Raw genomic sequence first — 17,455 nt, forward strand, 5'->3', positions numbered from 1 at the left:
CTTGAGGTCAGGAGTTTGAATCAAGCCTGGCCAACATGGTGAAACCCCGTCTGTACTAAAAATACAAAAAAATCAGTCGGGTGTGCTGGCGGGCGCCTGTATTCCCTGCTACTCGGGTGGCTGAGGCAGAAGAATGGCGTGAACCCGGGAGGTAGAGCTTGCAGTGTGACGAGATCCCGCCACTGCACTCGGCCTGGGAGACAGAGAGAGACCCTTGTCTCAAAAAAAAAAAAAAAAAAAAAAAAAAAAAATCAGTCGGGTGTCCTGGCGGGCACCTGTAAGCCCAGCTACTTAGGAAGCTGAAGCAGAACTGCTTGAACCGGCGAGGCGGAGGTTGCATTAAGCAGAGAGTGCGCCACTGCACTCCCGCCTGAGCAACAAAGAGACACACTGTCTCAAAAAAAAAAAAAACAACACTGCATACTGATCTAACCAAAATTGAACACAGGTACAATGGCAGATTAGGGAGCTGGGGAGGCCCCGAAGGTGGAAGTCTGTGGGTGTGTTGGGGGTGAGGGGAAAGAGGTCAGGAGGTAATAAAAATGATACCTACTATACATGGGTTAAATCAATAGACCACAATAGTACAACACCAAATTCACAAAGTGGAAAGAAGTTTCTCCTGAGGAATATTAAATTAAATAGGGATGAGGGGTGATGGGAATGCATAGCTTTTTTTTTTTTTTTTTTTTGAGATAGAGTCTCGCCCTGTCACGTCACCCAGGCTGGAGTGCAGTGGCGTGATCTCGGCTCACTGCAACCTCCGCCCCCCGGGTTTAAGCGATTCTCCTGCCCCAGCCTCTTGAGAAGCTGGAACTACAGGCGCATGCCACCACGACATCCAGCTAATTTTTGTGTTTTTGGTACACACGGGGTTTTACCATGTTGTCCAGGATGGTCTCGATCTCTTGACCTCGTGATCCGCCCGCCTTGGCCTCCCAAGGTGTTGGGATTATAGGCGTGAGCCACCGCGGCAGGCATGGAATGGCTAGTTTTCAACGTGCCTTTGAGAAATACTTCACCAGCCGGGGCGCGGTGGCTCAAGCCTGTAATCCCAACACTTTGGGTGGCCAAGGTGGGAGGATCACTTGAGCCCAGGAGTTCGAGACTAGCTGGGCAACATAGTAAGATGCCATTTCTACAAAAAAAAAAAAAAATTAAAAAATTAGCCGGGCGCGGTGGCTCACGCCTGTAATCCCAGCACTTTGGGAGGCCGAGGCGGGCGGATCACAAGGTCAGGAGATCGAGACCATGGTGAAACCCCGTCTCTACTAAAAATACAAAAAATTAGCCGGGCGCGGTGGCGGGCGCCTGTAGTCCCAGCTGTGGAGGCTGAGGCAGGAGAAATGCGTGAACCCGGGAGGCGGAGCTTGCAGTGAGCCGAGATCGCGCCGCTGCACTCCAGCCTGGGCGAGGGAGGGAGACTCCGTCTCAAAAAAAAAAAAAAAAAAAAAAAAAAATTAGCCGGGCGTGGCAGCCTGCACCTGTAGTCCCAGCTACTCCAGAGGCTGAGACGGGAGGATCGCTTGAGCCCAGGAGTTTGAGGTTGCAGTGAGCCAAGATCGTGTCACTGCACTCCAGCCTGGGCAACAGCAAGACCCTGTCTTTAAAAACTAAATAAAACAGAACATAACGAAATTAAACAAAGAGAATAGGGACGACTCTTGGGTTGGGTTTTGTTAGTCTGTTTGTTTCTGCTTTGTTTAGTCTTTCAACTGAGGATCTGAATGGGTGAAGATACTTTCAATGAGATGGGTATGTCTGGGAAAGACCAAGAAGGGGTAACAGGTAGGTTTCTTCAGTTAAGATTCATTGTCGCCCCGTTCGGGTTGAGATCCCTAAGGAAAGAAAGTTCTGAGAGAAGAGGATGGGTGGACGTCACAATAAGGCAAAAAGCATCACAGGGGGAACTTCCTATCAGAACTTTCTAACAATCAGGCGGGGAGCAGACAGCTCTATCTTGGACGGGGTGGTGGCCAGCAGCTCTCTCGGGCCAGGGCTGAAGAAAACCTCCAACGCTCGGACTGCCTCCCCGACTTCCGAAGCAGCGGTGTCGTTCGGGGCTGACCGACGAGCATCCCTAGAGACAGGGCCATGTTCAAGTGCCGGTTCCCGCGCTGCAAGAGGGGGCGGCGGCCGGAGCTGGCCCAGGGGGAGGGCGGCACGGAACCGCCACGCGCACACGCCTCGGGCCGGGGCGGCCGAGGATAAGGGGCCTGAGGGAGCGGACGCTCGAGAACGGGCGCCCCCGGGACCACCTGGGCCACGGGGCCGACGCCCGTGGGGGCAGAGCGCGCCTCATGTGAGGCGAGGGGCGGGGCAATCCGCTCCTCGCCTCAGGCGGAATCGCTCACCCGACGGCACGTAGTCCTCGTCCTCCTCCGACGTGGAGAAGTCTTCGGAGTCGAATTCCTCCATGTTGCTGCCGCTTGATGCCGGTCAAACTCGCAGGACCGCAGCAGCTGCCTCCAACGGCAAAGCTCTAGGGAGAGACCATAGAGCCCCGGCAGCGACGACGGCAGCTAGGGCGGCCCCGACAGCGCTTTGCACATGCGCAGAGAGTACTACGTGGTTTCCTTACGACACTTCCGGCCGATGCCTGCGGGCTGGCGTCCCAGAGCCCCTCACTGGGAGCCCGAACCCGCCCGGACGCGGTGCATGCTGGGACTTGTAGTCTTCGGCGCTGCCTCGCCGCCTTCATTTACTAACTCTGCTTAAATAAAATTACATATCTGTGGAAATACAGGTGACCTTCATTAATCATTAGTTCGTAATGTCAAATTCACTTACTTGCTAAAATGTATTTGTAACCCTAAAATCAATCATCACGGTACTTTCTGGGGTTCTTCCCGGGCATGCGCAGAGGGTGAAAATTTGGAGTTGGCGGAGGTACAGGTTCCCAGCTGAGGTTTGAACTAGGCAGAAGCCCCGCCTTCTAATTGCACCTCCCGTGCTGTAAACAAAGAGTCCTTTCTGCAATCTGTTTACTGACACTTTTTTTTCTGCTTTTTGTGGGTGCTTTTGCTGTTTAAAATGGCCCCCAAGCGTAGAGCTGAAGCTCTGGCCGGTGTTCCTAAGCAAAAGGAAGACTGACGTGCCTTACGGGAAAGTCCACGTGTTGGATAAGCTCCGATCAGGAATGAGTTACTTTGCTGTTGGCCATGAGCGCAATGTTAACGAGTCGACAATCCCGTACATCAAGAAAAAGGTAAAGGAAATTCACCGATCTGTCCGTGAGGCCGCTCCGGATAGTGCGGAAGTGACCTACATCGTGCGTGATGAAGCTATGGAAAAGATAGAAAAGCGGCTAAATTTGTGGATTCATGAGATGTCGACGGATTAAAAACAAACAAACAAACAAACAAAAACGTAGTGGACCGCACTGTTGTGAGGCTGAAAGCCAAAGTTATCTATGGTCACGTTACCCAGGGTCAGAGAAATGCTAAACCTTTCTCGGCGAGTGCTGGCTGGCTCGCGCGTTTCCAAACGGCGATACGGGTAAACAATGTTAAACTTGCTGGTGAGGCGAGTTCTGCAGATCAGAAGGCTGCGGAAGAATTTTTAAAATACTTGCTAAGTGGGCCGGGCGCGGTGGCTCACGCCTGTAATCCCAGCACTTTGGGAGGCCGAGGCGGGCGGATCACAAGGTCAGGAGATCGAGACCACGGTGAAACCCCGTCTCTACTAAAAATACAAAAAATTAGCCGGGCGCGGTGGCGGGCGCCTGTAGTCCCAGCTACTCAGGAGGCTGAGGCAGGAGAATGGCGTAAACCCAGGAGGCGGAGCTTGCAGTGAGCCGAGATCGCGCCACTGCACTCCAGCCTGGGCGACAGAGCGAGACTCCGTCTCAAAAAACAAACAAACAAACAAACAAAAAAATACTTGCTAAGTGTTATACAGGAAAAGCGTTATGTGGAAGAGCAGGTTTTCAATGACGATGAGACTGGCTTATTTTGCAAGGATGTTGGCAAACGAACCTACATAATGCAAACGGCCTCCAAAGCCCCTGGCTTTAAATCATGCCAGGATCATGCACCCTTGTTATTGTGCGCCAATGCCAAGGGCGACTTTAAGTGCAAACCCCTAATGGTGTACAGAACCCTAAATCCACAAGCGCTTAACGGGAAATACGGGAACCATCTGCTAGTCCACTGGAGTTGGAACAGAAAAGTGTGGATGATGTCCAATTGGTTCCACAGCTGCTTCATCCCAGAAGTTGAACACTATCTCCAGGGCAGAAACCTTGCCTTCAACGTTTTGTTTGTTTGTTTGTTTTTTAACGGAGTTTCGCTCTGTCACCCAGGCTGGAGTGCAGTGGCGCGATCTCGGCTCACTGCAAGCTCCGCCTCCCGGGTTCACACCGTTCTCCTGCCTCAGCCTCCCGAGTAGCTGGAACTACAGGCGCCCGCCACCTCGCCTGGCTAATTTTTTGTATTTTCAGTAGAGACGGGGTTTCACCGTGTTAGCCAGGATGGTCTCGATCTCCTGACCTCGTGATCCGCCCGCCTCGGCCTCCCAAAGTGCTGGGATTACAGGCGTGAACCTATAATCTGCGCCCGGTGCCTTCAAGGTTTTATTAATTTTGGATAATGCGACAATCCATTGCTGCAAAGAACTTGAAAATGCACAACCCAACATACAAGTTCTTTTTATGCCCCCAAACACTAAGTCTCTCATTCAACCCCTCAGTCAGGGCATAATAAAAGCGTTTAAGGCACACTACACAAGGGAGCTTTATACGAAGGCCTGTGAGGCTCTCAGGACCAACAAGGAAACCGCCATGCTGGACTATTGGAAGTCGGTCACTATACTCAACGTTATTCATTATGTCGGCACAGCCTGGGAGCATTGGTCAGGCTACTATCAGTAACTGTTGGGAAAATGTTTGGCCAGACTGCGTGGAGAATTTTGAAGGCTTTTAAGGTGTTACACAAAGTATAAAGAACAGTGTCAGAGACATAATGCATATGGCACAGCAGATAAGTGGAGAGGGCTTTGATGACATGAAGGAAAGAGATATGGAGGAGATTTTGGCAGAGAAGGCAGTGGAACCAATGAAGACCTGGATGAGATGGCAAAACAAGGCATTGGAGTTGACGAAGAGGATGGCCATGAAAGTCGGCCCGAGACTTCCAGAATTGTCCCTCTCACAGCAGCCAAAATACTGGAATGGAGTTCTGCCTTGGAAAAAACTTTTATCGACATGGAAGAGTGTGACTCTATGCTTGATCGAAGCCTCAAATTTAAGCGCCTGGCCTCCACTGCGTTTGCCCCTTATACCGAGATGCTTAAAGATTTCAGGCAGAAAAGCCAAGCAGGCGGCCGGGCGCGGTGTTTCAAGCCTGTAATCCCAGCACTTTGGGAGGCTGAGACGGGCGGATCACAAGGTCAGGAGATCAAGACCATCCTGGCTAACACGGTGAAACCCCGTCTCTACTAAAAATACAAAAAAATTAGCCGGGCGTGGTAGCGGGCGCCTGTAGTCCCAGCTACTCGGGAGGCTGAGGCAGGAGAATGGCGTGAACCCAGGAGGCGGAGCTTGTAGTGAGCCAAGATCGTGCCACTGCACTCCAGCCTGGGCGACAGAGCAAAGACTCCGGCTCAAAAAAAAAAAAAAAAAAAAAAAAAAAAAAAAAAAGCGCCAAGCAGGCAAGGCTAATGCAATTTCCCAAGCCAGTTTGGGAGGGAAGATTGCCCACTCCTTCAACAAGTGTCAAGAGCCGACTCCTAAGGTAGAAATGCCAGAGTTTCACCTGCCACCCTCTTCCTCTTCTGCAGAATAAATTTCACTCACCCCTCCCCTGGTTTCTGTGGCACAAGCCAAGGTGGAGAGGTTTAACCACATTGTGCAGGTCTATCAACCATAAGATTTTAGTTGATATTTTTATAAAACTTAGGATGCTCCGTCTTTTTCACTTTATTTGTATTGCTGTACTGTAGCGTATACAGTATGTGTGCGAAGTAGTGTACGTGTTTACTGTGGGAACTGTACGGTATGTTATGCTGTTTACTGTATATGGGTACTATATGTGTGTACTCTGTGCGTGACAATGAAAAGGTAGTACAGGCCAGGTGTGGTGGCTCACACCTGTAATCACAGCACTTTGGGAGGCCAAGGTGGGCGGATCACAAGGTCAGGAGTTCAAGACCATCCTGACCAACATGGTGAAACCCTGTCTCTACTAAAAATAACAAAACTTAGCTGTGCGTGGTGGCAGGCGCCTGTAATCCCAGCTACTCGGGAGACTGAAGCAGGAGAATCGTTTGAACCTGGGAGTCGGAGGTTGCAGTGAGCCAAGATCATGCCATTGCACTCCAGCCTGGACAAAAGGGCAAGACTCTGACTCAAAAAAAAAAAAAAAGTAGTACAATCTCAGTATACTAGAGTACATTACACCAAACTACTGTCATTGAAATTTTATTGTAAATACTGCAGATTATTTCTAAGAAAAACATATTAAATAAGGTGTCCTTGAACGGAAACACACATAAAACAAAGTTACATACTGATCAGTTGACACAAGTGTTGACCAGAGGTTCACAGGAACCTAACCCTGTATTTCACCCAGGAGCCATGGTTCAGTTTTTGCTAATTCAATGTTCTCGACAACTTTATAGACATAACTACTGTGAATACAAAGAATGGACTATTCAGGAATGCAGTTATCATCCACACGAACTCGTCAAGTTAAATCATATGGAAGTGCAACCATATATAATCTTTACCATTTCTTCAGATTAAAACATTTTAATGATCTATTTATGAGGTAACAATCAGAAGCAAATTCAGAAGAGACATCAATGACTACCATACTATTTGGTTTTGTTTGTTTGTATTTGAGATGGAGTCTCGCTCCCTGGTTCAAGCAATTTCCCTGCCTCAGCCTCCCAAGTAGCTGGGATTACAGGCACACGCCACCACGCCTGGCTAATCTTTTTGTATTTTTAGTAGAGATGGGGTTTCATCATGTTAGCTAGACTGGTCTCAAACTCCTGACCTCAGGCAATCTGCCTGCCTCGACCTCCCAAAGTGCTGGGATTACAGGCGTGAGCTACCGTGCCTGGCAACTATTTGCTTATCCTATATACAGATAGGAGTTTTTGTCAGCTGAAATTGCTCCTCATTGATACTCTGGACTAGACTGGGTCTGTAAATCCAGGAAATCAAGAAATAAATCTTTTGTGAATCAAGGCATAGACGAGACATGCATGTGATTAATAAGACATTACAGTGGCTCTATACCAGCAAACTTTAAAAAATAGCCTTATTGAGACACAATTCACACACCATAAAATGTACCCATTTAAAGCGCACAATTCAGGCCAGGTGCGGTGGCACTCTAGCCTGGGTGACAGAGTGAGACTTCGACTCAATAAAATAAAATAAAATTTGAAAGTGCACAATTCAATTGTTTTTGGTATATTCAGACTTGCACAATCATCACTAAATCCATTTAGAACATTTTCATTGCCCCAAAAATAAACCGTTTCTCACTCCCCATTCATGCTCATTCTTCTCCTCAAAGACCATCCTCTATAGATTTGCTTATTCTAAACATTTATTTCATATGAATGGAATCAGACAATATGTGGTCTTTGAGGCCTGGTTTCTTTCACTTAGCATGACATTTTCAAAGTTCATTTCTCGGCCGGGCGCGGTGGCTCAAGCCTGTAATCCCAGCACTTTGGGAGGCCGAGACGGGTGGATCACGAGGTCAGGAGATCGAGACCATCCTGGCTAACACGGTGAAACCCCGTCTCTACTAAAAATACAAAAAACTAGCCGGGCGAGGTGGCGGGCACCTGTAGTCCCAGCTACTCGGGAGGCTGAGGCAGGAGAATGGCGTAAACCCGGGAGGCGGAGCTTGCAGTGAGCTGAGATCTGGCCACTGCACTCTAGCCTGGGCTACAGAGCAAGACTCCGTCTCAAAAAAAAAAAAAAAAAAAAAAAAAAAAAACAAAGTTCATTTCTCTTAGGTATATCGTAAGTGGGATTGCCTGATCATATAATTGCCTTACGCCTGTAATGCCAGCACTTTGGGAGGCCGAGGTGGGCGGATCACCTGAGGTCAGGAGTTCAAAACCAGCCTGGTCAACATGGTGAAACTCCGTCTCTACTAAAAACACAAAAATTAGCCGGACATGGTGGCATGCACCTGTAATCCCAGCTACTTAGGAGGCTGACGCAGGAGAATTGCTGGAACCTGGGAGGCAGAGGCTACAGTGAGCCGAGATTGCACCACTGCACTCAAGCCTGGGCAACAGAGCAACGCTCCGTCTCAAAACAAAAAAAAACCTTTTGAAGAACTGCCAAAGTGTTTTCCAAAGCAGTTGTACCATTTTATATTCTCACCAGCAGCATGTGAGGGTTACAATTTCTCTATCCCCTTGCCAATGCCCTCTTTTATTCTAGCCATCCTAGTGGGTATGAAGTGGCATCTCACTGTAGTTTTGATTTGCACTTCCCTGATGACTAATGGAGTTAAGCATCTTTGCATGTCCTAATTGGCCATTGTATATGTTCGTTGGAGAAATATCTTTTGAGATGTTTTGCCCTTTTTATTCATATTTATTTTTTTGCGACGGAGTCTTGCTCTGCTGCCCAGGCTGGAGTGCAGTGGTATGATCTCAGCTCATTGCAAGCTCCGCCTCCTGGGTTCCAGCAATTCACCTGCCTCAGCCTCCCAAGTAGCTGGGACCACAGGTGTGAGCCACCACATACGGCTAATTTTTGTATTTTTAGTAGAGATGGGGTTTCATCATATTGGTCAGGCTAGTCTCAAACTCCTGACCTCAAGTGATCTACCCACCTCAGCCTCCCAAAGTGCTGGAATTACAGGCATGAGCCACTATGCCTGTTTTGCCCATTTTAAAATTGGGTTGTCTTTTTGTTGATTTTTTTTTTTAATGGGGGCTCACTGTCGCTCACGCTGGAGTGTAGCAGTGCCATCATGGCTCACTGCAGCCTCGACCTCCCTGGTCTCAGGCAATCCTCCCACCTCAGCCTCCTGAGTAGCTGGGACTACAGGTGCACATCATCATGCATAGCTAATTTTTTTTTTTTTTTTTTTTTTTTTGAGACAGAGTCTCGCTCTTGTCGCCCAGACTGGAGTGCAATGGCGTGATCTTGGCTCACTACAACCTCCGCCTCCCAGGTTCAAGTGATTCTCCTGCCTCAGCCTTCCGAGTAGCTGGGATTACAGGCATGCGCCACTACGCCCGGCTAATTTTTGTATTATTAGTAGAGACGGGCTCTCACCATCTTGGCCAGGCTGGTCTCGAACTCCTGACCTTGTGATCTGCCCGCTTCAGCCTCCCAAAGTGCTGGGATTACAGGTGTGAGCCACTGTGCCTGGCCACGCCTAGCTAATTTTTATACCTTTTGTAAAGACGGGGTTTCACCATGTTGGTCCAGTTGGTCCACCACCAGGCTGGTCCAGTCCTTTGTGACTTGAACATATTTCCTCGTATTTTGTGAAGTTTGCACTTTTTTTTGAAAGACAGCATCCTGCTGTATTGCCCAGGCTGGAGAGCAGTGGTACATAGCCCCACTGAAGCTTCCAACTCCTGGGTTCAAGCAATCCTCCCACCTCAGCCTCCTGAGTAGAACTTCAGGTGCACACAACCACACCCAGCTAACTTTAAAAAATATATATATTTTGTAAAGATAGGGTCTTGCTGCCGGGCGCAGTGGCTCATGCCTGTAAGCCCAGCACTTTGGGAGCCTGAGGCAGGCAGATTACCTGAGGTCAGAAGTTGGAGATTAGCCTGGGCAACACGGTGAAACCCCATCTCTACTAAAAATACAAAATTAGCCGGGCGTGGTGACACATGCCTGTAACCCCAGCTACTTGGGAGGCTGAGGCAGGAGAATCGCTTGAACTTGGGAGGCGGAGGATGCAGTGAGCCGACAAGAGTCAATCTCTGTCTCATCACAAAAAAAAAAAAAAAAAAAAAAAAAGTCCTGCCATGTTACCCAGGCTGGTCTCAAACTCATGACCTAAACCAGTCCTCCCACCAGGGCTTCCCAAATTGCTGGGATTACAGGCATGAGCCACCGTGTCTGCCTATTCACACTTTCTTGAAGGATCCTTCAAAGTCGTTTTTAATTTTGATGAAGTCCAATTTATCTATTTTTATTTTCCCTTGTGCTTTTGGAAATGTATCTAAGAAAGCTTTACCTAAGCCAAGATCATAAAATTTACCCTTGTTTTCTTCTAAGAGTTTTAGTTCTTGCATTTAGGTTTATGATCTATTTAAGCACACTTTTTTTTTTTGAGACAGAGTTTCGCTCTTGTTGTCCAGGCTGGAGTGCAATAGTGCGATCTCGGCTCACCGCAACCTCCACCTCCTGGGTTCAAGCGATTTTCCTGCCTCAGCCTCCCAAGTAGCTGCGATTACAGGCACACGCCACTACATGTGGCTAATTTTGTATTTTTAGTATAGACCAGGTTTCTCCATGTTGGTCAGGCTGGTCTTGAACTCCTGAGCTCAGGTGATCCACCTGCCTCGGCCTCCCAAAGTGCTGGGATTACAGGCATGAGCCACTGCACCCGGCCTAAGCACACTTTTCTTAAGGGAGAGTAATAGAAAAATAGATGTAAAATTTGAACCCAGTATTTGAGAGTTGACCATTCTTGGCCTCATTTACCTTGGACAGCATAAATGGTGTCCTACAGCAACAAATCAGAATGTAGCCTTTTGCCCCGTCACTGTGAGTCTGGGGAACAGGAGCCATTGCGTTCTCTGGCAGACACTCCCCAGCCCCCATTTCTCCTAGCACTCCATGTGATTGTTCAGATTTACAACTAGAGTTTCTGACCACTTTAAGGGTAATCAGAGTGGGAATTATTTTCTAATAGTTGAGATGAAAAAAAAAAAAAAAAAAAGATGGCAACCAGGTCAAATCCAGCTTAAAATCATGTATTGTTTGACTTAAGTGTTTTACAGCCAGGCCCACAATTACAGGTGGCTCCCAGCTGTAATCCCAGCACTTTGGGAGGCCAAGGTGGGCGGATCATTTGAGGTCAGGAGTTCGAGACCATCCTGGCCAACACAGTGAAACCTTGTCTCTATTAAAAATACAAAAATTAGTTAGGTGAGCAGGCGCACATCTGTAATCCCAGCTCCTCAGGAGGCTGAGGCAGGAGAATCGCTTGAATCTGGGAGGTGAAGGTTGCAGTGAGCCGAGATAGCACCACTATACTCCGGCCTGGGCAACAGAGCGCGACTGTGTAAATAAATAAATAAATAAATAAATAAATAGTGTTTTACACATGTTTAAATTAGTTGCTAACACTTAAAAATGGAGAGATTTCAAACAGTAACCTAGATTTCCAGCTTCTCTTGAAAATGAGTATCTGGCAAGATTGGGTTAATGATTGAACAAAGCAGAAACCGGCTGGAGCCAAGCAACAGCTGACTCCCTGGGACAGAGCTCTCCACTTGGCCACAGCACAAATCCCTCCAACTCCTTAAAGATTCCTGGCTCACTGTTCTGTTTTCTTGGCAATTTAGGGTATCCTCCCTGCCAAGCTCAGCACCTTTGGTCCCCATCTTCCACTGTCTCTTTCCACTGTCCAACCTTAGGTTATCACCATTTTTTGGAGACAAATTCCTCCTCTTTCGGGTCCCAGATACATATACAGTCTTGGGGGCTTCTGGCTGAACTCTGCACGTATCTTTCTGGGTGCTACAAACATTCTGTCTCTTGATCTGTTAGTCACATAAGCATATATATATGTAAAATACATTAAGCTATACATTTTAAGATTTGTACACTTTACTGCATGTTAAACCTCAATTTTAGAAAATTAGAAGGAATGAATGGGCAATCTCCTGCCAGACATTCACTGTATGTGTCTGCAATGGCTGAAACTGCAGCAATCTTGTGACCATGAGGTAAACTATCCAACTTAGTCCCATTTGTTGAAAATGGCATACTAGTGAGATTTATGATGTCACCAAGGGTGTTAAATTAACCAAACATGAAGCTTCTCTTCATGTGGACTTACTATTAAAATAATACATTTTCACACCCTGTATCAATACTCACCTATTCCTGCATAGAATCAAACAAAAGCTTCTTGATGGGAATATACGGCCCAGCAAGCAGTTAATAAAAATTTCACGTTCACATGTAAGTACTGTTTAATCACAACTTTGAATAAGAATTTTATCATAAATTAGTAAGAAGTAGAACATAAAAAAAAGTTAAACATGTTAGACATTATTTAAAAAATGAAAACTGAAGTCAATTTTATTACAAAAGATTAAATTCATTAGCCATCAAAAAAGAAATATAATTCCAACTCAGAATTGAAAGTAATTTTTTATTGATAAACATTTACACTAGAATTAGAAATGTCAGTAGAAAAATAAAATTTAAATAATTTTCTATTGTACAAAGATTTGATCATTTTGACTGTAGCAATTAGTGAAATAACATAATATAAAAAGTTAAGCTGATTTTAGTCACAACCAGCCTTACAGAGTGCACAAAAAATAAATGCAAGTACAGGACATTTCTGCGTATGGTCTGCTAATGGCACCGATGCTTCACATTCCAGGAAATGGTCACTTAGGGAAGGTTGATGTGTCCTGCAGCATAATAGGAACTTAATTCAAACCAGAGCAACCAGAAAGGATACTGGAGGCAAAAGCCAAAATACAATTTAAAATCTTAAAAAAAATAAGGAATGGTTTAAAGGTAATTAATGAACTTTTCCTCACCTAGTGTAAACATTTCATAAGAAGTAATATTTTGTGGCCAAAAAAAAGCACAGACACCTCTCTTAAAATATTCATGATGCTCTTGTGTATGAACTTAAGTTTTCATGAAATGCTTTCACTACAAAACCCCATATTCAAGAATCAAGGCCAAGCATGATGGCTCATGTTTGCAGTCCTATCACTTTGGGAGGCCGAGGCAGGTGGATCACTTGAAGTCAAGAGTTCAAGACCAGCCTGTTCAACATGATGAAACCCTGTCTCTACTAAAAATACAAAAATTAGCTGGGCCTTGGGATGGGTGCCAGTAATCCTAGCTACTTGGAGGCCAAGGCAGGAGAATCACTTGAACCAGGGAAACAGAGGCTGCAGTGAGCCGAGACCAAGCCACTGCACTCCAGCCTTGGAGACAGAGCAAGACTGTATCTCAAAAAAAAAAAAAACAATCAAGAAATCAGCTTTTATGGTTAGAAGGCTGCCTCCCTCCCTCTCTTGCATTTATTTTTTAAAAAACAAAGCATAGGCTGGGCGTGGTGGCTCACGCCTGTAATCCCAGCACTTTGGGAGGCCGAGGCAGGCGGATCACGAGATCAGGAGATCAAGACCATCCTGGCTAACACGGTGAAACCCCGTCTCTACTAAAAATACAAAAAATTAGCCGGGCATGGTGGCACGTGCCTGTAGTCCCAGCTGCTCGGGAGGCTGAGGCAGGAGGAGAATGGCGTGAACCTGGGAGGCAGAGCTTGCCGTGAGCCAAGATCACGCCACTGCACTCCATCCAGCCTGGGAGACACAGCAAGACTCCATCTCCCAAAACAAAACAAAATAAAACAAACAAACAAACAAAAAGCATAGCTGGGGGAAGGATGTTTCTAAGAAATCAGTTTTTGGCAAAAATTTTCAAAACTATATAAGGTAAAATGTTCAACACAATTGCTGATATTCTCCCATCTGAGTGACCACCCCCAAATAATTATACATTTGAGACATGAAAAAGAAAATCAAAGATATTCCCTATCATTCAAATAGTCTCTCCCTGAAAACATTTCAAGCTACACTGCTCAATCTATTTAAAGTCTATATATTTATTTATTCACTGGAGAATATTTCACTTACTGGGATGGATGAAACATTCAATAATTTGAAGATACCTTTTATATGTAAAGTTTTTAAAAAGAATAGATAATCAAAATATATCAAACAAGAAACAGAAACAAAGACACCTTTCAAAATGCCCTAATTTTTGGTCTTACCTCCAGTGAAAAATGTCTAACATTTTAATCATGTATCAGTATTTCAAAACTTAGCACTTAAGAGGAGGTGCCCACTACCTACTGGCCCATATATGTAGTGTATGAAATTATACCCAAAGAATGTTTTAGGCAAGAACTCCTTCAACAGGCATTTTTCAATAAGAGGCATCCTTCAGTAGAGATGATGGAAATCGTTTCCCATAAGAAAAGATACCAATTCCCCAGACTTCTTAAACTGAAGGGATACTTTTGAAAATCACAGCTCTTTAAACAAAAAACTAGAATTTTTTACAATTTGCTTGGAAGAAAGATTTGAGCTTCTTGTTAGGGAATCTGTAAGAATATTTGGCTGCATTATAACTCATAAGTTTCTGCCTGTGTATATGTCACTATAGTTTTGATAAGTTAATTACCAAAATCAATATTATTTATTTATTTATTTTGAGACGGAGTCTTGCTCTGTCACTCAGGCTGGAGTGCAGTGGCGCGATCTCAGCTCACTGCAAGCTCCGCCTCCCGGGTTTACGCCATTCTGCCTCAGACTCCTGAGTAGCTGGGACTACAGGCGCCCGCCACCTTGCCCGGCTAGTTTTTTGTACTTTTTAGTAGAGACGGGGTTTCATCACGTTAGCCAGGATGGTCTCGATCTCCTGACCTCGTGATCCGCCCGTCTCGGCCTCCCAAAGTGCTGGGATTACAGGCTTGAGCCACCGCGCCCAGCCAATAATATTATTTTAAGACAGGGTCTTGCCCTGTGGCCTAAGCTGGAGTTCAGTGGCGTGGTCTTGGCTCACAGCAGCCTGAACCTCCCAGGCACAAGTGATCCTCCCACTTTGGCCTCCTGAGCAGCTGGGACCACACCCAGCTAATTTTTTTAAATTTTTCAGTAGAGTCGAGGTCTCACTATGTTGCCCAGGCCAATCTTGAACTCTTGGGCTCAAGCAGTCCTCCCACATCGACCTCCCAAAGTGTTGGGATTACAGGCGTGAGCCACTGTGCCCAGCCATAAGTGGTCTAATTAGTCAAAAGAAAATGTCCAGTTTTTGTGATCTCTTCGTAATTCTTTTCTATGAGTTTCCCTGGCAAATTGGTCCTCCTGACTTTAGATTCGGAGACTCTCCTACTGGCTATTTTTAATCAGAAGCCAGAGTGCATACTGCTTTAAATGGAATAGATATGTTCATGTGCATATGACCTCATGGGCTGTTAAGCCTTAATCTCACAATGAAAACTTTCCTTTAAAGATGTCAGATTTATGGCCAGGTGTGGTGGCTCACGCCTGTAATCCCTGCACTTTGGGAGGACAAGGTGGGTGGATCACGAGGTCAGGAGTTCAAGACCAGCCTGGCCAAGATGGTGAAACCCATCTCTACTAAAACTACAAAAATTAGCCGGGCGTGGTGGCAGATGCCTGTAATCCCAGCTACTCAGGAGACTGAGGCAGCAGAATCACCTGAACCCGGGTGGCAGAGGTTGGAGTGAGCTGAGATTGCGCCACTGCACTCCAGCCTGGGCGATAGAGTCAGACTCCGTCTCAAAAAAAAAAAAAAAGTAAGATTTAATTACCAGAAACTATTTTGAAGACAGATAACCACCACCACTACCACCACACTGATTGTATTCCATACAAAACAGTTTAGGTGGTAAGGATCACATTAGATACTTAATTTCTGTGAGCCTTTCCCTTTCAAAAAGTCACAGTTTTCAGGCCTTTTAATGAAAAAGAAAGTTAGGCAGTAGAATAAAAATTTAAATAGCTAAAATTAAGTTTTAAAAAACTCTTGATATTTAAATCTCTTTAAAGGTATAAATTCTTTTGAATAAAAATGTAAAGGGGAGAGGGGTGCGTATCTGAACATTAAATTTTAGGCACTTTCTGGGAGTTGATACCCAATACTGTAAAAGTGGGCCGAAGAGTCACCACCAGGTAAACACATTAAGCTAAAAAATCAATAACCACTAACTCTAGTTTCTTTTTTTTTTTTTTTGAGACGGAGTCTAGCTCTGTTGCCCAGGCTGGAGTGCAATGGCCGGATCTCAGCTCACTGCAAGCCCCGCCTCCCGCGTTCACGCCATTCTCCTGCCTCAGCCTCCCGAGTAGCTGGGAGTACAGGCGCCCGCCAGCTCGCCCGGCTAATTTTTTTTGTATTTTAGTAGAGACGGGGTTTCACCGTGTTAGCCAGGATGGTCTCGATCTCCTGAACTCGTGATCCGCCCGTCTCGGCCTCCCAAAGTGCTGGGATTACAGGCTTGAGCCACCGCGCCCGGCCTCACTAACTCTAGTTTCAGATGCACTTCTATAGTTTCTCAAGGGTCATTAGTATACCAAAGTCACTAAGAAAAACTGTCATAGAATGCTTAAAGTATCTTATTTGTGCCTCAATGTCCAAACCAATCTGGCTCAAAATTTCCAACTTAAGCCATTTAATAGGGTATGAATGTTTCCAATTAAATGGAATAAAATTAAGAGAAAAGGGATAGGGAAAGGTGGTACAGAAAATCTTCTAAAAAGTCTAAATTAGCTAGCTTATTTTGATAAAACATACAAAATAACAAATTCACATCTCTTAAAATATCTTAATCAGAGTTGTCAAGACAGTTGTCCAGAAAATGTCACATTATTCATTGTTATCTACTTTTTCTTTAAACAGTGGAACCAAAGCCTCTACTTGAGTTATACTTAAATTTTTTTTCCTGTTTTATTTCACTAAATTTGTTTTTAAAACTATACTTAACCAAAACCTATTTGGCATTTACTGTCACTAAGATTTAGTAAAGAAAAGAGTTTGCCAAATTTTAATCAAGATTAGGTAAGATTTTAATACAACATACTCTGCTCATTTGAAATAAACCAGTATCTTCCATAGTTTCTTCAAAATATGCGACATCTCACAGAATACTGTAAATTTCAGTGCAAAGGATGCCACCCCAGAGACACTGTTGACTTGGCTTGGGTAAAGGTACATGTGAAAACTGCTTAAATTAAATATCTACAAAAAAGAAAGCCAAAAGACTTGTTTTGGTTTAGATGATAGGAGTCCACGTAAGTCTTCAATTCCAGGAGCTTCAAAATGAAGAAAAGGCTGAGATGTTGTTCTTCACGTTCCTGTTCATCCAAGTTGCTTCCCTTTGAAGAACTAAGAAAACACTACACTCCATAATGTATTCTTCTGGAGGATTTCATAAAGTTTAGGTTCAACATCTCAGCATAAGGATGTATGCTATAGAGTAGCTAAAATCCGTAAAAAGGAGACCACCACGACGCAAAACGTCTGTCCAGTGCCCAGAGTGAGGGCTTCAAATGGTATCATTTCCTTCCCTGCTGCTCGGTAAACTCCAGCAATAGCTGCACCTGATTTAAAACGCAAGAATGTTAAACAAAAACAAAAAGCCAAGATTAACAAACTCATGAAAATACAACATTTAAAATACTACTGTAAGTAGAATGTTCTAGATTTTTATATTGAAATCTA

At 45.2% G+C, this 17,455-nt stretch overlaps 3 protein-coding genes across 15 annotated transcripts in view; 1 reads left to right on the top strand and 2 right to left on the bottom strand.

Annotated features, from left to right (window-relative positions):
- The window catches only part of GABARAPL2 (GABA type A receptor associated protein like 2), a 625,498-nt gene that overhangs the window by 470,713 nt on the left and 137,330 nt on the right, over positions 1-17,455 (top strand). The gene's annotated exons all lie outside the window — the stretch shown is intronic.
- Positions 1-17,455, bottom strand: part of CFDP1 (craniofacial development protein 1) — a 934,470-nt gene that overhangs the window by 144,000 nt on the left and 773,015 nt on the right. For 2 of the 3 annotated variants that reach the window (XM_050772785.1, XM_050772783.1), the window contains exon 1: positions 2,355-2,571. In XM_050772785.1, coding sequence (XP_050628742.1) covers positions 2,355-2,418 — 64 coding nt within the window. In that variant the 5' untranslated portion in view covers positions 2,419-2,571. Of the gene's footprint in view, positions 1-2,354; positions 2,572-17,455 lie in introns of those variants that run through there. The other variant, XM_050772784.1, reaches the window with a different exon arrangement.
- The window catches only part of TMEM170A (transmembrane protein 170A), a 69,356-nt gene continuing 67,852 nt past the window's right edge, over positions 15,952-17,455 (bottom strand). For all 5 annotated transcript variants that reach the window (XM_050772811.1, XM_050772812.1, XM_050772810.1 and 2 more), the window contains one exon: positions 15,952-17,334. In XM_050772811.1, the coding sequence (XP_050628768.1) occupies positions 17,204-17,334 (131 nt within the window). In that variant the 3' untranslated portion in view covers positions 15,952-17,203. The remainder of the gene's footprint in view (positions 17,335-17,455) is intronic.

Source organism: Macaca thibetana, chromosome 20, assembly GCF_024542745.1.
Source record: "Macaca thibetana thibetana isolate TM-01 chromosome 20, ASM2454274v1, whole genome shotgun sequence".
Classification (NCBI taxonomy): Eukaryota; Metazoa; Chordata; class Mammalia; order Primates; family Cercopithecidae; genus Macaca; species Macaca thibetana.